This window comes from Arachis duranensis, chromosome 6 (assembly GCF_000817695.3).
Source record: "Arachis duranensis cultivar V14167 chromosome 6, aradu.V14167.gnm2.J7QH, whole genome shotgun sequence".
NCBI classification, from domain to species: domain Eukaryota; kingdom Viridiplantae; phylum Streptophyta; class Magnoliopsida; order Fabales; family Fabaceae; genus Arachis; species Arachis duranensis.
The window spans coordinates 94,723,813-94,744,670 of record NC_029777.3 but is presented as its reverse complement, the minus strand read 5'-3'; the positions used below and the strand labels follow the sequence as shown (position 1 = coordinate 94,744,670).

Genomic DNA, 20,858 nt, shown 5'->3' with positions numbered 1-20,858 from the left:
GACCTTCACTAATCAAGTTTCGAATTGAATCAACCTCGACAATAGGATGCTGCTCGTCGGCCATAGAATTTTGTTGTAAGTCTGAAAAAAATACTATTTGAGACGTTGCTAGTTTCTCCTATCGAGCGCTCTCCATGGTAAAACCAAAATGTATATCCTATTAGGAATTGTGTACAAATCAAATGATCGTACACCTCGTCCCTTGTTAGCCACTTCTTAAAAGCACATGCATTACATGGACATATGATTGTTCCATCGGCAGAGTGATGTGCAAAAGCAAACTCAATAAATCTTGACACACCTTGTGCATACTCAAGAGAATTTTGTGGTCTCTTAATCCACGATTTATCCAGAACTTCCATAGATTTAAAGTGTTTTGTTCTGGTTTAAAGCCATGTGCACTATTTAGTAACAACTATGTAAATATATATTTTTTAAAAATACTAATCTACCAACCATAGGGAAAAAGATGTTACTTACTTGTTTTTCAAAAAAAATAGTAGATAAGTAAAATGGAATAGGTAGGTATGTTACTTCCAAACAAAACAGCCTTCACTGCGAAAGAAAAATAATAAAATAAGAATTAGAATTAGAATTAGAAAAATGAATTAACATGGATGAAAGATAGTAGCTATGTAGGTTGGCAAAAACCACAAGAGGTTGGCTTGTTATCCTGCCAAACGCACCTTAAAAATACAATTCCAAAAACCAGCTCAAATCATAGTTTTCCCCTGCCCCCTCCCCCTCTCTTAAAATAATAAAAATTGGATATCATTGCATGCATTTACTGCTCTTATGGGTTGGAATAAAAATTCTGTTACTTAGCACCAATTTCAGACATAAAACGCAATAGTTCCACATGCAGTTGCATTTGCAGTTTCACAAAGAAAGTAAGAGAGAGATGGTACTACTCTTAAGACTTAACTGTTAATGCATCATCACTATTTACTATACATTCTCCATTCTTTCAATTCCATCCAAAAAAAAGTCCATAATTAGTTAGCTAGCTATGCACTCAAAACTAGACAATTTAACTTCAAGACCATCTAAACAACAAAATAAATATCTCTATAGCAAATGCATGAAAATATGATCAGAAATAATGCACGTCCGGTGTTGTTTACAGCAAGTGAAACTAAATAATCGCAGACCACGGAGAACACACTAATGAACGATTATATAAATTAATTTATGATCTAGAGTTTTTATGCAAGTTGACTAATTTTTACGATCCATTACCAGGCTATCTGTCATGTTTAGAAGTTAGGTACCCATTCGGATTTACCTTTGATTAAGTACTAATTATATTCAAAACTAGTCTGGAGTCCTTAGTCAACCATATAAGATGTAATTTTACTCATGGAGCTCTCATTCATGAAAAGTCCTAATGTAAAAGTATACAAAAATGTCAATGATATCACTACGTGTGAATTTTAAATAGACACAAACCTATTGCACAAAATAGCCCAAAGCATGCTTCAACTATTGAATTCCTGATCTACTTCAACTATTGAAAAACAAAGATATCAGAAATGCCCTTGATATCTTTGTTTTTCAATTAATTATCACTCATCTTCAATTTAATACTAATAAAATAATAAGTGAATCAATCTTAAAAATAAAAAATACTATTTCTCTTTTATTTCTAGTATTCTCTAGCTAAATCTTTAATTTTTTCCTAACAAATATAATAATAAATTAAAAATAATTTAATGAATATATACTTTAAAAACACTTGATAAAATTACTAATTAAATCAGTTTATAAAAAAAGAGGGTAATCCCCATCACCAACCAACTTTGATGAGGATGTCTCCATTAAACTACGCAGTTAGCATAATACTAATTGTTTTAGTCAAATTCGCTATGTAAAGTTGAATGGTCTATGCTTCAATAGACTAATGCTTATTGTTCTCTGTATGGAGTCTCTGCATCATATAATCTATTATTGAAGCATATGGTAAAATGTCAATAAAGAAAGTGCACAACACCAAACATGGAAGAGAAGTAGTGGATAAGAAATCAGCTGTTTTAAGTTTATGCAAAGAACTAATTTCATCTATCTTATTTGAGTACTCATGAACTATTTTAGTTTATAAAAATTTGTAAAAGCTAAATGACTCACATATATATGTATAAAGAGGCACCAAACTAACAAATAACTATATAATGATTCAAGCCTTTTGGACCTTTAAATGTGTGTGCATGTGTTCTATTTCTAATCAAAGAAAAGCATGTAAAGTAATAATAAAAAAATCAGGTTAACTTATTCTTTATCTTGCACTTATTTCCAATTCCTTTTCTTGGGTTGTTTTAGTTGTCAATTAGTTTAAATCCTGAAATCTTTCATAACATCTTTTTGGTTTCAGCTAAAGACCACAGCAGATACATGTGTGCTTTATGACATTAATAAAAAACAGAAGCAATCATTTTTCATCCATGGACATGAATCTCTTGTCTTTGCCATTTATCAAGTTTTTAACTCTTGATGGTAGTATAAATTATTATCTTAAAGGAAAATTTTGTTTAAATTGTCCATGTTTTCTTTTTTTTTTATTTACAGAAATAGAGAAGGGATAAACTAGAGAAGGGATAAGCTAAAGAATATCAATTGTCGCTTGTTACATGAACAGTGGACCCCTTGCCTATTGTTGCATGTGCTAATACTTTCAAAAACTTGCCAAATCATGTTTATGTCATTGTGTTTATTAGATTCAACAATTATAATGGTGGGTGCACACACTTACTTCCCTTGAATAAGTAGCAAACAAAAGAGGTCAAGAAACAAATAAACATTCATATCAGCTAATCAGATCTTTGTCAAAACATTGTTTTTAAATATTTGAAAATGTTTCATTAAAAGAACTCATTATTAGCTAAACTTTAATAATAATCAATAAAGAAATAGATAAATAAATAGCACGCAACAAACTTAACTAACTTACCTTCCAGAGATGAGCTGTAAGAACCTCAAAATTTGAGAATGGAAGAGATCCTGTCTTGATGCACTACAACAAAAAGTTTTACCAAAGTTTTACGAAGTATAGACGAGACAAACATAAAGGGGTAGTAGCTATTTACTTGATTGATAGGGGAATTAGTAAACGACATTTTATTGGTTACTTGCATGTGTTCAGTGGTGGAATAGGAATAATATAATCTATACTTTTAGTATTGGCACTTGGCAGTAGCTATTTGACTATAGAAGTATGAATACATCAGAAAACAGGGCTAGCATTCATAGTAAAATAAATAATCCATTTTTTAACTTTAATTATTAATATTCATCAACAAAATTAGACAAATCTTAAAATACTAATAATTATTACCTGTGCCAAAGTTGGTCTTGACTCAATTTGGCTTCCTTTGCTAAGAATATAAACCAGAGAGGATAACTATTTCAGCTTAAGACCTGCAAAACCCAATTAATCAATTAATCAAACAAATCAAATACCTCTCTGATATGCATGCATGGTGGTTTCTTTGGAGTTTTATTATTCCATTGTAGTCAGATTCTACTTGCAATCAGTTTTGGGTCTATTTCTTCTTGTGTTTTGTATCTCAGATTTTGTTTATTTTTTTATTTGTCATGATTATTGTTCTATGTAGAATTTTTACTTAGCTCACAAACAAACAAACACACCCTCCTTTCTTCTCTTAGTTGCTTATTTTACTTCATAATTTAAACCTCAATTGAGAACTAATTTAAACAGAAAATATGATCAAATATGCAACTCCGATCCCAATGATGAATTCATCAATGAAATTACACAGATTGCATACAAATTAAATCACATAAAGAACTTCTTCAAGCGTACTACTTCATCGGACAATTTCCTGTTATTAGTTTCAAGCTAGATTGTCTTTTAATCAAGACATTATTAAGTAATAAGTATGAATTCCTCTTTACAATTTATATCCAATAAACCCCTAAATTTCTAATAGTAGAGAAAGAGACAGAGTAACCTTAAATTGCAGAAATTTGCACTTCCAGAAGAGAAATTCGTGCGTTCTCACAGTGATGAACAAGAAGGAGAAACAACTAAATAATAAGATAATGGATTATTAGTGATTATTAACTAGAAGAAGTATAAAATTGAATCGAAAAAGAACAAAGAAAAATACAATTAGCTTACCAGAGACAGGAACAAATGCGTATAGTTTTGCTAAACCATGATTCCTTGTAGATTTTTGTTCTGCACGAAGAGGTTTTGTTCACTGGAATTGGGGTTCTGGGCGCCAAGCTAGGTTTTGGAAAAATGAAGAACTGAGGTAATGGTGGATAGTGGGTAGTGGAGCTAGCGAGAAGTGCGAACGAAAGAGAAATTAGGCGGTTTAAGCATAGAATGGCGCGAATTCCATGAATCGCCGTGGAGTGAAAACGATGGCCGCCGCCGGATTTATTTTTCAGAGGCAGGTTGCTCTCAACCGCGGGAATATGAAATTAGGGTAGCAGCGACGGCGGTTCTAATTGACCGCTCCCCTAATATAGCCGCTGAAATTAGGTTTCCTTGTAGTGGTTGCTCATGGTGGAATGAATACAAAACTATAAAGTGTGGTGTGTGGTATATGATGATCAATCCCCATGTTTGTGGACAAGGACTTATTTAAAACCTAAACAATAACTTAGAATTCAAACTAAATAAAAATAGAATCAAATCTAATTCAAATCAAATCTTTTCTTAATAAATCTTAATTAGCTAATGATCTTTCTTGCAATTGAAATTCAAAACTTGGTGCCTTTCTTAATTGAAATCATGGGCTTGAAACTTAATCTTGGGCTGACAAAGCAATCACTTGAAGTTGGAGAGATTAGTGAAAGAATGAGATGTCCCTGGAGGTGTTTTTGGCCCATGCATTATACGGATGGTTCCTCAAGTATATACCCATGGTTTCCAAGCATTACGCATGAAAGGAGTTGGCCACTGGAGGTGCATTTTACTTGTGCGTATATACGCCTGGTGAAGCACGTAGAACGCATTGCAATTTGGCGTATATACGCATAAGCTTTGGCGTATATATGCATGGGTTGGTTGGCTACTAGAAGGGCTTTTGGTTGTGCATATATACGCCTGGTGAGGCAAGTAGAACACATGGCAATTTGGCATATATACGCCCAGACTTTGGCATATATACGCATGGTTGGAATTTGGCTCCTAGAGGTGCTTCTCTTTTTGCTTGTTATGTTGTCTAGAAGGTTCTCTGTTTGCTCTTCTGTTTGTTCATTCTATGTCTTGCTCTTTAGTGCTATGGTTGCTTACTCCTTTTCATCCTTGTTCTTACTCATTTTCAACACTTTCCTACACATACCATAGCTTAAAGCAACTTCAAAAAATATTGATTAAAACACTAAAATCTCAATTAAGAATAAGAAATTCACTAACTTTACTAAAAGAAATACTAAAAAAAACAACTAAAGATGCTCATGCATCATTATCCTTGATTGTTCACGAGCTTAAGAGATTTTGGGACCCTGACGTGAGTCGTGTTAACACCAGGCCAGGAGGACAACCTACAAAGGCACTCCGATGCTTAAGTCAGTAGTGCTTTTATGATGATTGTAGTAAAAAGAATGTAGCTTACCCCGAGGTTCCCTTCTCCCGGTATTATACTGTCATGAAGTAATCGTTAGGCATTTACAACCTTGAGTATACGTTTCGTTATCCTTGTGTTAAGCTGATAACATAGCAATTTTATTTACACTACAAGAAAAGCGTTGAGTACCGTCGGATTGAATTTGACGGTATGAACGGTGCCAAAAATTGTTTACTAGCAGATTATTTCGTCCAATGCTAATTACCAGCGGATATTTCGTCAGTTTTTTAATAAATTTGCCAAGACTAAGTTGCTGATTATCATCAAATTATTCCGACGGTAACTTTGGCTCCATATTATGTGTTTTGCTGCCTAATTACTGTCGAATTTTTGTGCCAGTAAATTCTACGGTAGTTTTTTTCCACAATTAAGCCACAATTAGTAGTCAAATTAAAATTCTTGTTAACATAATTAGGGCAAAAATTTCAAATTACCAGAAATCAACTAATAATTTTATTAAATATCAATTGTCTCAATATAATAAAATGTCACAGAAGTAGAATACAATGAAATAGGCATAAAATAAAGTATATCCCTAAACTTATAGATCTCGGTAATCGTTATCGCTGTTGTCTTCTCCCTACTGAGGCGGCAGAGTAAGTGCTAATGTCGATGCCCTACTAGTAGCGCCGTTGCCTCCAGCGCGCATCTGCACGTTGTACACCTCCATATGCTCTCACAATGCTCTAGCCGCTCCAGCTTCTCTGTCATCTACGAGTTGATGGCTGTGGTGTCTCCCATGCGTGCAAGAAGCTCGTTGTACCTCTGCTCAGACTGTTGAGCTTGTTGGTAAAGCTCTTGTGTGAGCTTCTACACCACCTTCCTCAGTTCGACAACTTCCTCGGGATCGACAGGGCTGGTAGTAGAGGCAGAGACAGATGAAGCTGCCAATGTGGAGGTGCGAAGGCCGCTGGCTAAGAATGACCCCAACCTGAAGATGCGATTCTTGTGGGGTTTAAAGGCGTTGTTACGCCGAACCCTATCAAGATCTACCATTAAGGTATCGGAGCCGAGGTCATCGTTTTCACTAGGCGGCTGAGATTGCTAGGTCATGGCACCCAATCTCTGCGTGTAGTCCTCCTATGTAACACACGTTGTGATTAGGATAACAGTTAATCGACTGTAAACCGAATAAATTTCAAACTTAGAATTAATTGAAACTCACATAATAAACCGCATACCGCTCATCAGCAAATCTCTCCTTGTTGGCCTTCAACATATGGGTATACTTGAAGGTCTCCACCAGTGTCACCTCACGATCCAATAACTTAAACTACACATATTGAAATCAACCAATAAATTAAATCAAGAAACATCTAATTCAAGTAATAATTAACAAACAATAGCAAACTACTTACTAGCCTACTCTTCGTCTTCATGAAGGTAGTCGACCCACCTGTATACTTTGACGATCTCAATGAAACCTGTTAGCGGCGTTTGTCAGATGGCGACGCTTGAACCCATCATCAGTTCTAAAATGGGCCTCTAGTTCCTTCTTGATAGATGGATGGATCTACATTGTTACATGGTTGCGCCCTCATCGAACGTCGCTCATCATCTGCTAAAGTCGTTTAGCTACCCGGTGGTCGTAGATATTCCTAACCATTAGATCATGTTCCATATCCCATATAAATTTCAAGTGAACAAAGTGATTCAACAACATTATTTAGTTAAAATAAAATACAATTTAAATATAGTTAATTCAACAACATTTAGTTCTTACCGCCCACTTTAAATCTTATCCGTATAAAAGATATTAAAATCGTAATAACTCACGTTTGCATGCCATTAGGCCAAACCCTCATCCGTATGACGGGCGGTGGTAGAGGGGCATCCTGTTGGGACGCATTAAACGAACCACCCACCACGGGCTCTGTCGCTGGATTTGTAGAGGAGCGTAGTAGAAGGAGACACGTAGTTCGGATTCGGGACTATGATGAACTGCTGATCCGCTGGACCCATCTATGACGTCACATGGATTGACGGGATAGTCGGGGTAGAAGGCGACGATTGAGCAGTCCCTGGAGATTCGGTGAAAATCTTCCCTCTACCACGATCATGAGACCCACTCGATCTACCTCTGTTACCTATCGTCATATCTGCAAAGAGACTGTATTATTAACACTAATCAACATATATACTACACAAATCCTTCAATATTTATATTATTTCAAAAAAAAATTGACATAACCTGCCTTAAATTTGGACATATATCCATCTTTACGGATTTCACAGCATCAGTCAAAACTCAATTAAATTCGTAATAATTAAACTCAATTAAACAAGAAGTCTTCATGATTCAAATCTAAAGCAATAATCCTTAATCTCATGAAGGTTGGAGATATAACATGTAAGTTAGAAGACCAAAATTTTATACCTTAGAGTGATAAATAAGCCTTGAACATGACTAATTTAAAATCTAGAACATCCATGTTGATGCATGATTAACAACATAACAAATATGGTACTAGTATATACATATGTCTTGCAAGTTTAAAATCATATACAAATGAAATTATAAACACAAGTTCTATTTCAAACATTTTAAAACCTTTAAATCTAGGATAATTAATTTTTCTTACTTTCACAATTAGTCAACAAATTAACATAATCAAGTACAATAAGATGTGCATATATAAATCTAATGCAAAACCAATATGCAAAATTGTAAATATGAATTTGGTTGAGTGAATGGGATTGTGCCATGAACTACTACAACTTAACAATTCAATCTACAGAGATATGCCTAACAAGTTATTATTTAAACTTGTAATGACCTATATCACATGGAAACACATTATTATAAAACACAATTAGATTGTTATAAGATTAGATTTGTGCAAAATAAAAGTTCAACTATTTATTCTTAATGGCTAACTAGAAATTATAGTTAAAAAAAGTTTTATTTTAATTTCATAATTTATAGATCAAATAACAAAATTAATTTATCAAAAACATACACACAACAAATAATGAATATACTAGTATTATAATCAAATTCGCATGTTTATATCTCGAGTCTTATACTAATTTTTTTTAATATAACTATTTTTATTTGACACCCTTACATAAAAACCCATCAATTTTCTTAAATAACTAAAGTCGTATTCCTAGAACAAACTTTTTTTGTTCTTATATTAAGTTTATAATTAATATAAATACAATGAAATAACATACCTTATTATCATATTATTATCAATAATATTGAATGATTAATTGAATTGTTACAAAATTCTAAAGTAACAAAATTCAAACTCTAAACCCAATTTCACAGTCATTAATTCCAAACCCTAAACCCAATTTCATGGTAACATAATTTAAACTCTAAACACTAAATTTACATAAATTTGTTCAATTTGTTCATAGAACATATATTAAAATCTATTTCACAGTAAAATCCAAACATTAATGGTAGAAACGACCAACTTACTTGAAATGGAAGAGGTGGTCGGTGGCGTAGCAGACTCCTCATCGCAGTGGCGAGGTGGTGCAGATTCTTTACAGGGCAGAGGCGCAGCTTGAGCAATTCTCTAGTCGCGGAGAAGGGATAGTGCAACGAGAGGAGGGAGGCGGCAACAGTGCTGACGAGGTAGCGCGAAAAGGAGACGGGTAGAGAGAGAGTGGGAAAAGAAAGCGTAGAGAGAGAGAGAGAGAGGAGATTTTGAAATGAAGGGGGAGAGAGTTCGCGCTTTGAATTTTAGGGTTCTTTACCGGCGGATAAATCCGACGGTAACGCATTGCGGTCACCAAAATGCAGTGTTCTACTAAAATGGATTACCGACGAATTTTTCTACGAGTAAATCCTAAACTAAATTTCGCGTCTATTTTTCTTGTTTTTCCTCAAACTATTACTGAAAAATTTATCGTCAGAAACGGAAATTCGCCGATAATGATTTGACCTGATGAATTCCACATAAAAACCGTCTCTAAATTCGTCGGTAAAACCGACGCTAATATGTGACGCTAAATCCAATGATACTCAGCGTTTTTCTTGTAGTGTTAACTAAATTGTCAGTATATATTTTTTTTGTCTAGAACAATTAGATATTTTTTTTATTTTTTTAATTTTTTTTCTCATAGTTTTATTTTTTGTTTTTATTATTTTAAAGATTATTAGAATTGGTGAGAACTTTGATTTTAAATGTTGGAAACTTAAATAAAAATGTCGAAAATTTTGTTTGGGGTCAACTTGACATTTTATATAATAATAATTTCATTATACATTGTAGAGATAAGTATTAGGATATATAAATTATTATTATCCTTAACATGCTATGACATACACAAAACACTGAGGTTCAAGTGTTCAACGGAAAAATCAAGAACATACATGAATTTTAATTCAGATAAGAAAAAAGAATTCTAACATGTGATGAGGGCTTTATTGTAAATTCCAATCAAAAAAATTAGGCCCTGATAGTTTACAAGGAAAAACAGTAGAATAGTTTTATTTGTAAATATAGTAAATTGACATGTAAACAAATAATTATATTATTTCAAAAAGCTTAGAATCAAAATTGATTTAACAAATATAGTGTCTTATTTTTATTTTTATTGTTATTTAATTTCTTTGGAATTAGGTGTTGGAATGCGTTACTCCATGCTCTCATCATTCTTTTATCATGGCATGGCAAATGAAAATGATGAAGATAAAACTTGGTGAAATTATGAAATTGCATTATAAAATATAAGCGAGATTAACTAAAAGAAAAACAATACTTCAACTAAATATCTATTCACATCGTTGTCAATACTTAATTATGTACCAAATGTTTTGATTCAAAAAGGAAAAGAAAAATTACACGAGCTCAACTGAAAATTGAATGAAAAAAAGGGCATGATTTGAAGTTTGGAATACATGTAGGCCTTGTGTCTTAGACTCTAATCAAACATGCATCCCCATACAATAATACAATACAATACAGTACAAAATAAAAGTAAAACATTTGTGGTACCCCCACCTTTTTCTGAAAAAAAGTCTAGAGCCAGCAATTTTATTAAATTTTAGTCAATATGTAATCAGCAAAAAAAAATGAATCATTAGATAAAATTTCACACCCTAGTACTCTTCTTTTCAAAAAAAAAAAAAAGAAAAAGAAAACCATCCACATGCACGTATACATGCATGCAAGCAGTATGCCGAACCCCTTCTTTCTGCTCCATCTTCATGCCAAAGCACCTTTTCTTTTCTGCTTCTTACAATATTCTTTTTTTTTTCCCTTTTGTATTTTCAATTTTTTATTCTGTTTAAAAGTTAAAAAAAATATATAAATATGTATATATATATACTTGCGTATATAAATATTGTCATATATATAACTACTCATCATCCTCACGATCATATAGGAAGTTTTGGGTGGTGGTGGTAATGGTGGAGAAGGATAAGATGAATAATATAAATAAATTGAAGGTCATGTTTTCCTTTTGGCAATAGACTGATGAGGCTTTCCATCAAATAACTCATCAATATAGTTCTCTATATCTTCAGGTTGGTACTTGATATACTTCTCTGTTTGGCGGCCAGGATCCAATACCTGAGCGTATTTTCCAAGAAAAGCCCTGTAAGCGGGGATGATTACAGCGGAGATGGAGACCCTAAGCTCTGATTGGAGCTGCCCGTCCTTCACAACCCACGAGCTCTGTGTCCTGTGGATCTCGTCAAACAAGGCGTTGAAGGTCTTGAACCTTTCCTTTAGTTTAGGTTTATCAACCTTGCCGTTCACCGTCAGCTCCTCATGTTTCAGGGATTCTAACACTTTGTGCCATGTGTCTCTCATATATTTTTTGTGGTATGCTCGAAGCTCTGAGGATCTCTTCCGACACCAGTTGTCTCCCATCACTTGCGCCATCTCAATTGACCCCTTTATCTTTTGCAGAATGTACCTGATCTCATCATACCAATCTAGTTAGTTACCTCATTATGCTTGTCATGCGCCACTCGCTCTATGGACAGTAACTTGCACAAACCATAAAAATTGGATCTCGACGAACATGCAATTACAATTTTAACATGAAAAAGAAAAATTATAGCAACGAGAATAGTAAACAATACAAACAATAGATATATTGATAGTTCAATAGGTATACCAATAATTATATCTATTATTTTTAATTGGATAATTATTTTTTTATTCGATTTATTTATATACAATTAATAATAGTTGGATATTCAATTTACTAGATGTACAGATAATTATCCTAATATTAAGATTTAAGAGATAATTTAAAGTGAAATTTTTTTTATTTTATTGAGTTAATTCTAAAATCTATTATTCATATTATTTACAAAAGTTATTATTTACCTAATAAAATCTTTTTAACATAACTAAAATATAAATTGTTTTCAACTCTTAAATTTGGTGTAGTGCCAGTCACCTCTTTTGAATGATTAAACATCGACATATTCATTTATCAACAAAGATTTATGTCAACTGTAGAGATGAGAAGCACGATAAATTTATTTTGTGATATGACACCTGAATAAACTATCAAATAAGCAGAAAAGGAAAAAAGGAAATCAACAAAGATTTATGTCAACTGTAGAGGGCAACATCATATGTTGATTTATTTTTGCATTAAATTGTAACGGTGGATATTCTCGTACCGACATCTTTCTATAAAAATAATATTATAAATTATTAGATAATTGAATATATTTAATTAAATATTTAAAAATTTAGAAGATGTTATAATGATGTCATAATATTCCTTGGAAAAAATTGCTGCAAAGAGCAATAAAGCTAAGAAGAAGAAGAAAAAAAAAACATATTTTTCATCCTAAATGAGTATCAGACTACATAGAACAATACTTTAATTTCCCTGAAACTACACATAAAAAATTAATGGCAATTATCTTTTAAAAAATTCATGAGTCAAAAATAAAGATTTAGATTTATTGATTGAATCATGTACGTTATATAACTAAAATAAAAATTGAGATTTATTTGATGTTTCCTACCAGAAAAGATAGGAATGGAGAGAGAGAAGATACCTTCCATTGTTCATCATGAAAAAGGAAGTTAGAGAACTATCCTTGTAGAGCTTGGCCTTGGAGTCGAGGTAGGAGTCCAGCAAGTCCATCACCCTCATCACCTGCGCTGCAAACGGCGACGCAGCTGCCTTCTCATCCTCTTTCCCATTCTGCCCCTGACTCTCGCCATGGGGCCTACTGGTGGAATCTGCGCGCTCGATCTTCGAATGCTCCTTGAAAACCTGCTCCAACGTCTCCTTGTAATCACCACTTGTATTAAGGTAGTTCATCACATAGCGCGTCACAGGGTGTACGGCGCCACCTGGCACCGGCGTCTTTCCGGTATCAGACTTTATATTGTTCTCGAAGTCGCCGAAGATGGAGATAGTAGCCTCGCCAAGCCTCGACTTGGCCAGATTCAGCTCCGTCTTCAGCTCTTCCGCCACGTGCTCCTCGGAGAAGAGCTCGTCCATTTTCGGGATCACATCCCGAACGGTCTCATACATGTCGAGGAGCTTGAAGAGCTTCTCCGCCGCGCGCTTTGTCATCGCTGTTCCCTCCAAGAAGTTCAGCAGCTGGATCACCACGCCGCGACAGAGGTTGCTAAAGATCCCCGCTGCCAATTCAGGCCGATCGGCGAACACCTCATCCACCAACCTCCTCTCGCCGGGGAAGTACACGGCGGCGCACTGCTTGAACGTGTTAATCCAAGACGGGATCATCTCCCTCGAAAGAGTCTCCCAATGCGCCTTCTGGACCTCGTCGATGCTAAACTTCTCGAACCCTAATTTTTGCAGAGCATCGTCGAACGCGTTCCTCCTTGAGGTCATATAAACCTGGCAGCACTCAGCGGTGTAACCGCCGGCGACCATTTCGCCGGCAATCTCTTTCAGGCTGGAAATAGTTTCCTCGGAATATCCCGGGAAATCCAACTCGGATTCCTCCGGCGCGTTCTCGGAATCCTCCTGCGGCTGTTCCTCCACGTGCTTCCCCTTGTGGTCATGGCCGCCGGGATCTGATTCCGTAGCGTTTCTATATTGTTCCATCAACAACCGGAAATCTTCCTCCAAGTACGTCATTGCACGCTGCTGGATCGAGCCGATGCGGTTCATGAGCGGTTCTGGTTGGTGCTGAGTCTGTACGGTTTTCATTAGGCTCGAAATCCGGCTCACCGCTTCCAACAACGACGAATCATCCGCTCTATCGTCTCCCGCGTCGTACCTTGCTATCTTGTCCTCCACCAGATCCAAGAACTTGTCAAGGAAAACAGGCATCTCAACCGACGCTTCCTCCTTCTGTTTCAGTGTTTCGAGGAATTGATCCATGTCTTCGTGCGCCTTCTCGAGGCTTAGCGGGGTTGAAAGCGGAGGATCATCAATAACATCCTCTCCGGTCTCTTCCTTCTTCTCTGCGCTCTCTGCATCCTCCCCTCCCTCGTTCGGCGGTGGCTGTGAGTCGGTTTCTGATTTGGTTTCTAGTTTGGGATCGGATTCTGTGGGGTCCGCCATGGGAGAACGTGGCGGTTCGTCGCCGGCGTCTTTGTTGTTCTCCATTATGGTAGTTACGACCGTTATGTTTCCCCTCCTCACAAAAAGAAAAAATGAATAAGCGTTTCCTAATGACAAATGCGAGAACTGAGGAGGATCTCTCTTATTTTTATTTATTTATTTTTTCTTTTTTAAAAATTTAATTAATTTCCCCTTTTCGATGGAAAAAGTTTGACCGTTGACGTTTCTTTTCTTCTGCTACGTCGTTTTGTTTGTGCTCCCCCACTAAGATTCATTGAAAGAGATGTTTCCTTTTTCTGACGGATGCGGTGCGTAATGCGCGCCACTCATTCACACGAGCGGGTTCGGATTCAGATAATGATGGTGCGGGTTAGGGTCGGATATAAACCCGATAGAGGCACGCGTAATTGCCAACACACTTACACACCGAAGAGAAAAAGGAAAAGGAAAAGAAAAAGAAAACACGACACACTTCAGAGTTCAGATCCGTCTTAGCAGGCACACGAAGCTAGCTATGCTAAGCTGAGCTTGTTGAGAAGCTGCAAGAACAACAGAAAAACATTGAGAGAGAGAGAAGATGAGATATGGAGGAGGAAGAAGGAGGCGAATGTTGTTGCAACCGTTTGTGGTGTTGTGTGCGGTGGTGACGGGTTTGGGGCTGTTGATGCTGGCGTTGAGGCCGATGGATCCTCCGATTACCGTCGATTTCCCGCAGGATTTCGAGTTCGAAGAGTCCAATAGCTCCAGTTTAGACGGCATCGGTGGCGATGAGGATGGTGGCGACGATGCCGATGCGACCATCGGAGTGGGGAACGCGGCTGAGGAGGGCGTGGGAGAGAAAACGTGCGCGACGGTAGAGAAGATGGGGAAGGATTTCAGCAGAAGCGTTGGGATTGAAACCCTCAGAGCGAGGAGAATTGTTGAACATCATTTTTATGTGAATGGTTAGCCTCGTTCCCCTTTCTCTCTCTCTCTCTCTCTCTCTCTCTAAGTTTCTCGCATTTCTTTCTTTTTTTTTTCTTTCTTTCTTTTATTTTTTCTTGAAAGAAAAATGATGTTTTGGCTGAAGGAGTTAAATATCTGAGTTTTGCATAAAATTGGCTTTAGTGGAACGTAACTTGTGTAGCTCTTACTTGGCTTGTATGTTTCATCAGCGCAGGACTTTGCTAAATACTTCTTCTTCTGTTGTTTGGTGTAATGAAATTTGGAGGACGCTCTCTACAAGACAAGAACTTTGATGTTGTGTAGTTTCTGGACTTCTGATTAGTATTTCAGATTATTCTTACTTAATGTTACTAGATTTTGCACTCAAGACTATGTTCCTAAAGGGAGCACTTGCTAATGGATAATGGCCAGCTATTATCTATGCTATTTTTTAATGATGCTCTTTTATTCCTTTTATTGAAAAAAAAAAAGGGAAGAGAAATAGTGATAGGAACCTACAGACATGAACTATGTGCATCTGCAGATAACAATTATGAAATAAGATCCTGTCATTGTTTAACTTTGTTTCAGGAACTTTGGTGCTATGTAGTTTCTGCGCTTGTGATTATGTTTCAGACTTCCCTTACTTAAGTATTCTAGATTTCACACTGAAGACTTTAATTCTGTTGTAAAGGGAGCACTTGGTAATGGATAATAGCCATTTTTCAATGATCCTCCTTTATTTCTTTTTTTGGAAGGTGGAAATAGTAATAGGAACCTACATATAGGAAATATGTGCTTCTGCAGGTAACAGTTATGAAATCAGGACTTGACATTGTTTGATGTTTCAGGTGCTGCAAGAGTCAGGGATTGGCCCCCGGAGCAGTTCTGTAGGCATGGCTTCGTACTTGGAAAGACAGCTGAGGCAGGTTTTGGGAACGAAATGTACAAGGTTTTAACTGCTGCAGCACTGAGTATAATGTTGAATCGGTCCTTGATCATTGGCCAAACCAGGCATATTGGTTCTTTCCCAAGCCTTTCTTTTTCATTTTAAAGAACTAACTTTGCTTTGCTTTTTGGGAAAACACAAGTTCCATCTAGTAGGTCCTTTTTGGTTAATCTTGTATCCTATAATAATGTGGGTGTGAAAATCAAGGACCCGTTCTGCATGAAAAATTATATACAGGAACTAACACCATAATTCTTCTCTGTTAAACTTTAGGTGATAACCAAACTTCCCCTTTGAGCATCCACTATGTCATTGGCTCCAATATTAACTATCTGTGTTAGCTTAAATATGCCTTGTACTAAAAGCATTGTTGAACAGTCAAATAGCAACTTATGTTCACTTTCCATAGTTTACATTCATTAGTAATGACCTTTGAGATGGAATAAATTACCTTTTTTGACCATGAAAGATTCAAATACCGACAATTCTAGCCATGAAAGATATAAACTAATTCAATACTCATCAATGATTGGATTAGTTCGATAAAACTACCTAATGAATCTCCCATGTGGGTAATTTTGTTAAACAAACCCAATCCTTGACGGGTATCAAGTTTGTTTTTATTTTTCATTGTTCAAATAGTTGCCTGCCATTGTTGAATTTGCAAAACTGCTCTGGTTTTGCAGCCTAGCTTCCTAGGATCCTCTTCAGATTTTGCTTAGTGGACATATCTCTATCTTTACACTATCTAATTATCACTTGCTTTTTGCATTTCAGAGGTAAATATCCTTTTGGAGACTACATTTCTTATTCCAACTTTACCTTTACGATGAAAGAAATAAAGCATTTATGGAGACAAAACAATTGTGAAAGCAAATATGGAAGGGCACTGGTTATGAGGACTGATGATTTTGAAAAGCCAACTGAATCAAATGTTCTCTGTAGCAATTGGAAGCAATGGAAGCAACCTATCATATGGTAAAATGAGGTCCTCTTCTACTTATTACTCTCCCAGGCATCATGTAATGACTATTAAGTATTAACCTTACATTTTAGGTTTCAAGGAACAACAGATGCTGTGGCAGCACAATTCTTCCTGAAAAATATACACACTCAGATGAGGATTGCTGCTTCTGATTTATTTGGTGATCCACAAGTTCTAGGATCTAGGCCGAATGTATTTGGGGAGCTCATGAGAGTCCTCATATCCCCTTCAAAAGATGTCGAAGCGGCTGTCGATTGGGTTATTGGTGGTGGGGAAAACCCTGACATCTCATTGCATATGCGGATGCTTATGAATAGGTAATGTGAGTACATGCTAATTTCATTCAAGAGGAATTATCATGTTTGTTTGATGAATGAGGCTGGTGATTGGTGAAGCCTTTCTTTTCTTTTCCTTTTTGAAGTTATACGCTTTTTCAACAATAGAATGTGATAGGACCAGCAATAGCAGTATGGTTAAGCTTTATTGATACACAGGGATGGCCAATTAGCACTCCCTAGAAGGTTCTACACAGTTGGAACTACCAACTCAGGGAGAGAGATTCCCTCCAACTTCTAACAGAATTCACAACAGAAAATACACTCCCCTAAACTAACTATAACCTAGCTATTTATATTCAGTGAGTAATAGACTCTAACAACCTATCAGCCAGCTGGACATGCCTACAACTCCTAAAACAAACCGTTACTTAACCGCCACTTACCTCTCCTTTTGTAACACAGCCCAAACCTGTTAGTAGTAGGCGCCTCTCCATCAATACTCCCCCCTTGGACAACCACCTTGTCCTCAAGGTGGAACTCTGGAAAGGTGGCCCGCCACTCGCTCCCAGCTGTCCTCACAAGGGGAGAGGCCCAGCCAGCGCACCAAATACTCCAAAGCCTCATGCTGCGCCAATGAACCGCTGCTGCCAGCCGCTTATAGGTTCGAAAGAAGCCTGAATGTCCTCCTGCCCCACTATCATGGGACTCAGCCAGCAAAAGTGGGATCTGAGAAGAATTTGCGGGCAACACTGCTCTCCCTTGATAAACTGCAGGGGCGACCAGGATCTTTTGCAGCTCTTGGTCGTGAGCCACCTCTTCTTCCACCGTTTCCTAGAGGTTCATATGCACTACCGAGATTGCCCTTGCCATCATTTGTCGTGACAACGCATCTGCTGCCTTATTCTCAAGGTCTGGCCGGTATTGGATCTCAAAATCCAAGCCTAACAATTTAGTGGTCCACTTCAAGTAAGCTGGGTCCACGAGTCGCTGGTCCGTGAGGAATTTCAGACTTGGCTGATCTGTGAGAACAATAAAATGGCGGCCCAACAAGTAATGCTGCCACTTTTGGACAGCGAAGACAATGGCCATCAACTCCGTCTCATATGCAGATTTTTGCCGGGCCCTTGGAGATATTGCTTGGCTTAGAAATGCTATTGGTCTGCCTTGCTGGGACAGCACCGCACCCAACCCCTCACTCGATGCATCAGTTTCCAGCACAGAGTATCGATTGAAATCCGGGACTGCTAGAGTCGGTAGGTCTGCATCAGCCTCTTCAATCTCTCAAAAGCCTCCTGGGCCTTGTCATTCCATTCAAATGCATTTCGCTTTGTCAACTCCATCAACGGCTTGGCGATCACCCCGTATCCTTGCACAAAACGCCTATAATAGCCGGTAAGGCCCAAGAATCCCCGTAAAGCCCGCTAGTCCGTAGGCACCGACCATTCTAGCATCGCTGTGGTTTTGTTAGGATCAGCCGAGACCCCTTGTGCCGAGACAATGTGACCCAAGTAGTAGGCGCCTCTCTATTAGAATGAATGAATGGGATAACAACAAAGCTTTATCCCAATAGGTGGGGCAGCTTTGCAAAAAGAACTAAATAACTTAATTTATCTGTGATAATTTCATTGCATAATGAAGCAAATACACCGCATATATCAGCAGGTGCTTGTAAGTCTTTCCTTGACAGATTAGAAATTAAGGCCAGCCTTAGATATTCCTTATCAACTCAGTGAATTCATACTGTAATTAGGAATAGCAGCAAACGTGCCTTGGTTTGGGAGTATCGTGATTCTTGTTTCTGCTCCATACCTCCATGGACAGTATTCCTGCCTCCTCATCCTGTTTTGATTGTTTCCCTCTCCTCCTATCCAACTATGGCAATGCGAGTCTTAAATATTGCAAGGCAATTTGAAGAGATTTCTGTTTATAAAATCTTAAACTGGTTTTTCAACCACTGTTCAAACTGGCAATTAACACCTCGGAACACATCAAAATGTGAATAATATTTTTGGGGCAATGGTTATATTTTGAATGATCCTGGTTTTCATCCCGTCTGGCCACCATTCTGATCTGTACCCATTCAACTTCTATATAAATCAAGGCAAACAAGTCAAGAGAAACGTCTACTGTGTCCCTTAACAATGTAAAATAACTTAGCTTTCTTGTTAGCTTATTATTTCATTTGTACCATTTGTTGAAATTTGGCATCTTCCATCGAGCTTTCAACTGTTTTCCTGACTTCTGTTCAGCAATAGGCAATTTCAACCTCGACAATGAAATATGGCCTTAATTGATAGATACAATTTCTTCCATTTTTCAGGTCTATAAGAGCTGTACAGGCAGCATTGCGCTGTATAAAAAAAGCCATAGAGAGTCAACACCTAACATCAAGACCAAAGGTGGTGGTTGTGTCAGATACACCTACCCTCGTTAAAAGTATCATAGCCAATATAAGTGAATTTGCTGAGGTAAGTTTCAGTTCTTAAGTGTGAAATTTCTTGTCAATGTAATGTGTTAAGTAATTGTTTCCTCCATCTAGTTTAATACTTTTCTGAATATGATGTATGAGGTAGCCATCAATAGACGCAGCAAAATTCATGTGCCTTTGATTATATGCTTGACCAGGTTATTCATTTTGATTATGAAAACTTCAAGGGAAGTATGTTTCAAGGATTGCAGAAGGCTGATTTTAGAGTGAAGGATTGGGGCCCAGCTCCCAGATGGGTTGCTTTTGTTGATTTTTTCCTTGCATCTCGCGCTAGATATGCTGCTATTTCCGGAGCGCACCGGCGAGTTGGTACTACCTATGCTCAGTTAATTGCTGCCCTCGCTGCAGCACAAAATCTAGGTGCTTGCACAACACAACCTCCGTCCCTTCTATTGATTTTTCTTTCATTATTAACTATGCAGAATAATGTCTAAATATCATTCCACAACTTAATGATCTGACATTTAGGAAACAACTCAACCGGTTCAAATTTTGCATTCTTTAGCAGCTTCCAAAGTAATTTGTTGAATGATGGTTTGAAAAACCAGATTGGTTGGGGCCATGTTTGGAACAGATATGCCGGGCCATTGAGTTGTCGCCGTCAGCCCAATCAATGCGCCTTCACGCCACTTCTCCCTCCTGCCTGGTGGGATGGCCTTTGGCAATCTCCTCTTCCAAGGGACATCAATAGACTCGCTTCCTTTGGCATCAAACTATCTGCCATGGGCACAGTTGATACCGATTCCCTTCAGAATCATTGTAATTCAAAGAAACCTGTCGTGAGAACTGTTAAATTCGATTTGTAGTTTTTGGAAGTCGTATTTAATTGTATTCTTTTTTGAATATTTATAATAATTATTAGTATAGAATGTTGTATCATTTGTTTAATTTGCATCCAAGTATTCCTAGTCTCGTTTCTTCAGTGTTGCTGCTTATCTGTATAAATTCAATCCAATATGATTCTAACTTATTATGGGTCAAATATCAAAATTTAAAAGACCATATTAAGTTAAAGTCAATTTATGAGTATCACTATGGATGTTGCAAAGAATCGAGTCAACCAAACTAGGGGAGAGCCGGGTGAAATTGGGTTTGTCTTAACCTAAACCCAACTCTAAATATATACAGGATATATTTTTTAAATCCTAATCCGACCTTAGAT

General features: G+C 37.0%; 2 protein-coding genes across 2 annotated transcripts; one reads left to right on the top strand and one right to left on the bottom strand.

Moving 5' to 3' along the window:
• Positions 1 to 10,694: 10,694 nt before the first annotated feature.
• Positions 10,695 to 14,174, bottom strand: LOC107494714 (exocyst complex component EXO70B1). The gene is made up of 2 exons (XM_016115750.3): positions 12,586 to 14,174; positions 10,695 to 11,477 (listed from the first exon to the last, which is right to left on the bottom strand). Exons 1-2 carry the CDS (start codon positions 14,115 to 14,117, stop codon positions 11,006 to 11,008), a joined length of 2,004 nt encoding a protein of 667 aa, XP_015971236.1. The 5' UTR covers positions 14,118 to 14,174; the 3' UTR covers positions 10,695 to 11,005.
• A 309-nt stretch (positions 14,175 to 14,483) lies between these two features.
• On the top strand, positions 14,484 to 20,614 carry LOC107494767 (uncharacterized). The gene is made up of 7 exons (XM_016115800.3): positions 14,484 to 15,016; positions 15,848 to 16,010; positions 16,723 to 16,923; positions 17,002 to 17,247; positions 19,529 to 19,676; positions 19,834 to 20,056; positions 20,165 to 20,614. The coding sequence occupies exons 1-7, from the start codon at positions 14,650 to 14,652 to the stop codon at positions 20,500 to 20,502; spliced, it is 1,686 nt and encodes a 561-aa protein (XP_015971286.1). The 5' UTR covers positions 14,484 to 14,649; the 3' UTR covers positions 20,503 to 20,614.
• Positions 20,615 to 20,858: the final 244 nt, after the last annotated feature.